The sequence below is a fragment of the Halyomorpha halys genome, unplaced genomic scaffold (assembly GCF_000696795.3).
Source record: "Halyomorpha halys isolate HHAL.00 unplaced genomic scaffold, Hhal_1.1 Scaffold383.1, whole genome shotgun sequence".
NCBI classification, from domain to species: Eukaryota; Metazoa; Arthropoda; class Insecta; order Hemiptera; family Pentatomidae; genus Halyomorpha; species Halyomorpha halys.
Window position 1 is genome coordinate 162635 of NW_027105458.1, and position 8459 is coordinate 171093.

At 27.2% G+C, this 8459-nt stretch overlaps 1 protein-coding gene across 2 annotated transcripts in view; it reads right to left on the bottom strand.

The window, feature by feature from the left end:
• Positions 1–420: 420 nt before the first annotated feature.
• The window catches only part of Cdep (Chondrocyte-derived ezrin-like domain containing protein), a 222933-nt gene continuing 214894 nt past the window's right edge, over positions 421–8459 (bottom strand). For both annotated transcript variants that reach the window (XM_067051436.1, XM_067051432.1), the window contains exons 18-28: positions 7593–7682; positions 7042–7233; positions 6712–6895; positions 5669–5778; positions 5343–5489; positions 5117–5256; positions 4899–5023; positions 4374–4513; positions 3507–3614; positions 3248–3399; positions 421–1951 (exon numbers count right to left, since the gene is read on the bottom strand). In XM_067051436.1, the coding sequence (XP_066907537.1) occupies positions 1864–1951; positions 3248–3399; positions 3507–3614; positions 4374–4513; positions 4899–5023; positions 5117–5256; positions 5343–5489; positions 5669–5778; positions 6712–6895; positions 7042–7233; positions 7593–7682 (1476 nt within the window). In that variant the 3' untranslated portion in view covers positions 421–1863. The remainder of the gene's footprint in view (positions 1952–3247; positions 3400–3506; positions 3615–4373; positions 4514–4898; positions 5024–5116; positions 5257–5342; positions 5490–5668; positions 5779–6711; positions 6896–7041; positions 7234–7592; positions 7683–8459) is intronic.

Sequence of the window (8459 nt, forward strand, 5' to 3'; positions counted from 1 at the left end):
AAAGCCTTTACGGGACCAGATGGGAAAGCAGTACATCCAGATAAATGTACAAAAAACTGACTAACTCTGAGAATGGGATGCTGTTTATGAAACATAACATTAAGAGAACTAGGCAAGTTAACATTCAATTTGAGGGATTTTTTCCTAATAACCATATTTTTCAAACTTATATGTTTGTACGACCTGTGATGTTTTTGATATAATTGGCGGTGTAATATCACATACATAATGCTGCAAACTACATGATCGTGTATCATTAAAAGATTTTCATTACAGCCTGTGTAAAAAATAACATTTGTGCTTAAAAAAAAAAAGAAGTTAGGCCTAGAATTTTCTAACTTTATAATCCTATTTATCACAGGAAGAAAGCCTCTTCGAGACCTGATAGGAAAACAGTTTATCAAGATAAATGTACAAAAAACAGCTATTGTAGTTATTTATTTTTTACTTATTAAAATACAAATAACAAAGTATAAAATTTAAATTGTGTCAAACTCTGATAATTACAACGTTAAGAATTTTCTAAATTCTTTAAAGATATATTTATATACATTTAGAAATTTATAACTTTGTCATATATACCATTTCTTTACATAACATTACAATAACATCATAATCTGTTAAATATTTTTTTTTAAATACCTAAAAATATATTGTTCATTAATTATACAAATAAAACTGGTATACTTGACTTGTTCTCTCAAGTGTGACGTTAACACGGTAAATTCTCTCTTATTTTATGCTCAGTTAATGTGTTCTCACATCAAGCCAGTTCTTGGTGTGAGAGCACTCTTAACGGACATAAAACAGGAAAAAATATTTTTCCAGGATATAAATCAATATTTAACATATTCATTGATAAATAACATTAATTTGCTAATGAGAAATGCAGAAAGTATGTGCAGGCTTTGGAAAAACACTTCTATATCCTTAATTCCAGCCACAATAAAATGTGCAAAGTTACTAAATTATTAGAATATTAGTCAAGTTTTTATTTTTAAAACAAATTTATAATATCTATCAATTTAATATAGTTCTATGAATAAATTATGTCTCATTCATTTGCTTGAGCTGATAAAAATAAATATCAGTATTAGTTTATACTTTCTGATCAATTTTAATGTATACTTTTCAACATCATGTCGGATCTGGCTGTAATGGTGATTTTACTACATATCAATTTAAAAAAAAAAAATTACTTGAAAAGCCTAAGTGAAATAGAGATTTAGTTTAAGAACAGAAGAAATAATTGAACCATACAGTTGAAGATATAGATAGTTTAAACAAAATTTTGATGGTAATCTTATACTTAAATAAAGTAATACAATACAATATTTCAATAGATAACAGATCTTAACAATAGAACTTGTTTTATTTATGTTCAAAAAACATAATGAAAGTGTCCACAAGACTAAGACAAATTAAATGTATATAGTTAGTAATTATCCATCTGACAATAAGTGTAAATTCAAAACAAAGATGACAATGGCATCGCTATTGTGAAAAGATTGAAATACTTAACAATAATTTTCCCTGAATATATTTTATTTACTACAATAAATACCATATATCTAATTTAAATAGATGGAATAATTTGATATAATATATCTCTCTGTTCTAAAAAGAAACAAAATAAATAAATAATGAAATCAATTAACGTCAAGAACATACGTACATTAATAAATTAACAAAGAACAGTTATATAAAATCTTTATATACACTTTATTGATTTCAATTCATAATAAATTTTTGAGTCTGACTAATTGGTTGAATTGTTAAAACATATATGAAGTTACAGGCTCTAAATTAATCACTGCTACTTAAAAATTTGTTTTTAACAGGAATGTTTAAGGCAGAAACAATCTAAGGTCTTTCCAGAGTACTCTCTTTCCGACTGAATAACCTCATTCGACCACTGTGCTGAGTAGCACTTCCTATAACCTCCATCCATCTGAAATAAAATTTACAAATTAGTAACAAAGTATTAATTATTAATTAAGTAACAAATTATTAAGTTATTAGTTTTATTAAATTATTAACACAGAGAGGAGGGGTGATATTTATATGAATAAGACTAAACAATAACTATCTGACAAAGGAGTGACATTTTTACTATCTTTACCACAACCAAACGTGGTTAGTTACTACACTGGCACTGAATGGCCGGCAAGCGTACTATGAGGCCCTGTTTGCCAATCCTTGACAGCTACATAGAGGTTGCTGCCTTAACCAGGGTAGAAGACTCAAGATTATTATTCGGGAGAGAATTGAACCAAAATCATTTAGAAATGGGCTGCCCCCATACTCTAACGTGTTCAAATATCACAGCTAATATGGTAAGGAAAATACTGTAATCAAGTAAAATTTTTGATATCCAGTTTTCAACACATCATGTTTTAGAGCACCTTTAGTCCATAAAATACGATTTCACCCATTGGTCTGCATGTAGGTGGCAAAATTATCTCTGAATAAGAGTCACTTCAAGGAATCACTGAAAATTTGTTGGCAATTTGTTTCTTAATATAGAATAAATGTATTTTATACTTTGTTAATCTAATTACAGTATTTGTCTATAGCACTTAAATCACAAAATTACCCATAAAACAATAAATATTAACTAGGACAAATGTTTGTCACTTAAAAATTTTTTTTGGTACTGAACAGACAGTGGTTCAAAAATGACCCGCCCCATATCTGCTGGCATAAGTTTTTTGTAAGCAAAAATTTTTTACATAGTTTAAATCAGCCGTTCCCAAACTTTTTTTTGGCAACTGACCCTTAATGGGCTAAAAATTATGCGGCAACTTAAAAAAAAATAAAAATCTCGGCACAATTTAGTGGTTAAATATGTAGAAAAAGTGGTCGAAATTATTTTTTTTTTGGTAATATTTTGAGAAAGTGGCATTTGTTTGTGGCACTCCTCCCATACTTTTGGGGCACTTTGAAAACCACTGCTCTAGAACTGTTTACTATTTTTTTTTTTTACTAATTTGGGCAAAAGTAGTTTTGTGCATATATGAGGTTAATAATGTGAGCTACATTCTAAAACCAGCTAAGTCCATTTTCAACTGAATGTTTCGATACTGGACCATCATAAGATATAAGAATTATTATATAACTGTTTTTGGAAAATCATTTTACCCCATGATAATCCGGAACTAAAACTGTAAATTAAAAAAAAAAATTGAAAATGGACTTGCCTGGTTTTAGAATCTAAAGCCTCAACTATAATATGAAAATTACTTACCTGGAAAATGTATATTCACTCTCAGCACGGAAGAAATAAATATGGTTCTTGAATTGTAGCTTGAAAACAAAATCTTTATTGATATTGTCTTTTTCCAACGGGGTCGTGACACTATAACCCAAAAGGGGAAGACTTGCCAAAGGAGCATCATCCTAAAAATGGCATGGAATTAATACAAATAATTGATTTATAATATTTATTAGTTAAGAGTGTGGACTTAATCTCAAAATATACTTGATCAAAATATAAACTAAAATACCTGATAGGTCTTATAGAAGAATAAACAAAAATTTGTAAAAACAACCCATAATTTTTGCCAACCATTGCTATTTTTAAACTTCCGAAGCAAATAACCACTCAACTGATTCTGCAAAACAGAAAATAAGAGGTTAGTCATAACAAAGCAAGTAGTTTAAATAATCTCTGAAAAATCTATAAAAATGTATGAGCAGAATTTTTAGTTCAAAGAAATCACACACATCCTACCTCAAATACTAATCAAGAGCAATAATTAGTGATGATATAGTTTTTGAAACAATTATTTCCTATTGAAGTAATTGAGGGCACAATAGGATTATTTGACAAAAACCACGCAGTTACCTAATTCAGTGTTGCAAAAAAAAAAAAAAAAAAATGTACAATCAACAGGTTTTAAAAAATAATATAATGAATTTGAAATAAATGAGTTATTTATTTGAAATTCACTGTATTATTTTGAAAAAAACAACTGATAATTATGCATTATGTTTTATTAAAATAAAATTAGAATTACAAGTTATTTATTTGAAATTCACTGTATTATTAAATAAAAAAACAAAAACTGATAGTGCATTATTTTTTATATTTGTAGAACAATGAACTATATAGTGGGAAAACAGCTCGAAACCTTGTTGGGATGATAAGATAAATTAAATAAGTATTATTATGTGTAATTTCTTCCTGAAACAGAAAAGATAAAACAAATTTATAAACGTTATAATAGAAATTTAACATTTTAATTGTAACCATCATTTAAATTATTTTCAAAACAAAATATAAGATTAGATCAAAATAGAAACTAATTAGAAATTTCAAATTTCAAGAACATAAAATCAAATAATAAATTGATCATTTAAACTTGTAATACCTGAGCAGCTCTGATTTGATCAGCTAAACTTATACTGGTATTCCTGTGCCAACAAACATGGACTGTTGTATTGCTTCTCTGCGGAATTGCTCGGGCCACTTCTTCGTTTCCTGTTTTTTCAGTGACATCATCTGACGAACCTGACAGAAAATTTATATTAAAATAACACTAAAATTAAAAAAAAAAAATTTGAGAAATTTCCTGTCAAAAGTTAATATATCCACTTTTGGGAAGTTATTATTTAAAAATTACTATGGGGACATCTCATGTAGATAAGTAAATTTTTTATCGAAAATCCTGGTTTGAAAACCAATCAGATGGGAGGAAATTTAGATTTTGAAATAAACTGAATAATTTTTTGGAGTAGAGTTTTTATATTTCTAAAAACCAATGACTTTTCAGAAGTTTATGTTTTAACTTCTGGCAAAAGAACTTCTCATTTAGCAAACAAAAAAATAAAATTATGCAATTTTTCTTTTACATTTAATTTATAGTAGATAATTTTAATGATTATTTATGACTCACTCGAACACTTCAAACTAAGCAAACTTGTATTTAGCGAATTTTTTTTCGCTTTATCTATTGCAGAGGTGAGGTCTTCTAGCCACTTGTCTTTTTCTTCGGGACTGTTAGCTCCAACAGTGATGGCCCTGATAAACACAAATTGTTAAAATAATCTATATTGATAACGAATATTAATCTGTATTGATAACAAATATTTATATTAAAGTAATTTGAATTACCTATTTCCAGAATAAATGAAAAATGAATTAGGTGTAGGATTGTCTTCTCTTTCTTGGACAGTCAAACTTTTTACTGGCATTTGACCGTGAACCCTGAATGTTTGCCCGCAGAGATTACTGTACAGTACCATATCTGATAACTATAGAAATATATGTTGGTTAGGTGGATATTTTATACATAATTAAATTTCCATTTTAACATGTATTTAAAGATAAAATTATTTACCAGGAAAAACATTCGTTGTTGGAAACCTTTTTTCTGAGAAAATTTAGCGAGGCAACCCTGTCTGATGAACAGCCGGTCTCCTTCTGTCAAAGTTCCTTCGAAGCCACTCAAGTCCCTTCCTAACTCGATCAACTGCACTAGATTCTCCTAAAAACACTTTTTTCATTTAGAACAAATTCTTAAGATTATGTTTAAGAATACATCACTTTCAATTATTTTAAATAAAAATTAAAATTAAAGAAGTATTAATTATTTAGCTATGAATAGCTGAAGGAGACATGATTTAACTTCATTCAGAAGACCTAATAAATTAACAATGTACTAACCGACTTCTGAAGGACGCTAGGTATTTGCTTGATGATATCAGAAAATTTTGTTGCTGCTTCCTCACAATCTCCATAATCTGGGTGATCGTATCCATAGTGTTTCTTTAAGCCTTAAATAAGATAAAACACATTATATAAAAAAACAGTTCCTAACTATTGTATGAACAAAATCATCCATAGATTTTCTCATATTATTTTTTCCATCAAAATTTTGAGGAATTGTTTTATCTTCTTTACCTTATACCGTACTATATTTCATGGTTTCATTGTTTCATTGTCATAATGTCAATAAATTTTTAATAATTTTTTTATTGGGGTCTCACTGAAAACATTTTTTTTTTCAGTTGTGTCTTAGTGAAACAGTAAGATGTGTTTAATTAAACCTTATTAAGAAAATGATTATAAACTGACATTATATTTATATAACAATTGCATAAAAATTAAAATTACAATGAGGTATCCTAAAGATGAAAAGGGATGTCCTTTCAGAGGGAAGGGAGATAGTGGACAAAGATGTCATCTTCAACAATTTGAAAACTTCAAAAGTTGTAAAATTTTGAATTTGAGAACTTGATTCAAATTATAAAAATTGTAGTAAAACATTAGCCAAAAAGATTATTATACTCAAAATTAATTATAAAAGGACAAATTGTTTGGAAATACTTCCCAAATCTCCTCCAGTAAGTAGGGAGATTCTAGATTATACTCCACCACTTCCATAAATTGTTGCAGTAACACCCATGAAGATGAGGGAAAAAACCTCAAAACGTTGATGCAAATAAAAAAATAAATCAGTGAAAAAACTATGAAATAATTTGTTTAGACATTAATCATGAATAAAATTAATTATAAACTTCCAAAAGAAATAAAATTACTGTCATAAAATTAGCTCCAAATTTTGGTAACAGAATAATTATGAATAAATTTCCTCATGATAACATCAATAACAAATAAGTTTCTACAAATTATATTCTTCAATCATGAAACATTTAAGATCTAACAGCAAAACTTAAATATTATGTATGAATATTTCAGTAACTTACGGTCAATAAGCTGTGCATAATGTAAAATACGTTGAATAGGTTTCAAAATAAATAATGTTAAAGGGAGGTAACAAATTTTATTCTTCTCGAAGTTAGTATAAATCTGCTCGAATGCATCGTTGCAAAGATCTTTACTCAACTGGACTAGGACATCTAAATGCTCATGCAAATAGTCTTCATAGATCTGAAAATAAATTTCAATTAAATAAAAAATTAATAATAATTAGAAAAATAATAAAATCAAGAAGTTTTTAAATTATAAATGAGTTTTATCATTTAAATATAATTATATGTAAGAGCTAATATTGGTGGAAAATTATATTAACTTACCGGAATATACTGCGTAGCAGATAAAAGTATATCAGCAATTCGATGTTGGCTAGCATTCCTGGTTTCAGAAGCCCCATACCTCATTTCGATTTCTTTAAGAAGGGCACAGTGAGCATCGTGAAGAGGATCTATTATCCTAAGAAGCTCGCTTATACTTTTCTCTTCTACTTTGTCAAATTCATCTCTAAGCCACTGAAGACAAAAATTTATCAATAAAATGTTTAAATTCCTATATTAAGTTTAATACATTTACTGAATTAATGTTAAATTTTTATTTTTAGTCAAGTCCTTATAAATAATATAAAAAAATTAATATTGGCTTAGATATATCTAGTACATAGTAACTAATTAGGTTTAGTGAAGAGCTATGTAGCTGTATATCTCTCTCCACCAGAATCCAATCAACAAGATCCAAAGATCTGGCTTAGTGCCATCCTTCCATCTAAACCTAAGTCTAATACTTAGATACGCCATTATTTAATTCCTGAGTTAAAACTACAATTACTGTAGCTTATTGCTGGAAATAATTTCAGTAATAAAAGAAATCTTACCAGGTTAATCACTTCTAAATCTTTCCTATAAGTTCTCTCAGTCATCATCATTTCTTTTGCAATGAAGTAAGCTCGGTCTGTAGTTACTTTCTAAAATTCAATTACATATTACGTTTGTTAGAATTTAAAATTATAAATGAAGGAAGAATAGATACAATGACAGAATATTATTACATGATTTTAGACAGCAAAGTTATTCTTGGTAAATCACTATCTTAAAATATATATATGTAGTTTGTTGTAATGGGAAAAATATAAACATTATAATGAATAAGCAAATGAAAAAAAGGAGAATGTAGTGAAAAATTACATAATTATTCTACTAAATATTATGACTTTGTATTGCTATGAGGATGTAATTATATTGTTTCATAATTAAATGTTTTTAAGTAGTTTTAATTAAATATAAACAGAAAGGTCCAAAATTTATGTTTCATTCACAGATTGGAAATTATTTACAATTTATTGGTATGATTCATTTTTAAAATGGATTATTACATGTGTCAAAATGCATAATATAATTAAATATCATGTTTCAATTTACTAAAAGTAATTAATAATTTTAATGTCAAATTCTTATTTTTTTTTATATTACTTTAATTTTCCAATTAGTCAAGGTCATAGTTTATAGAAAAGCCAATGCCAACTTGACCATAGAATAGGAAGTGTAATTGTTTACATGGGAAAAATACTGCAAATTTGTTATGAGAGTATAATTATTTAATTGCATAATAATTAAATTTTTTGGAGTAGTTTTAAGTAAATACTAATAGAAAAGTTTTAAAGTTTATGTTATATTCTCAGCTTGATAATTATTTACAATTTATTGATCTGATTCCTTTTTAAAATGGATTATTATATGTATTA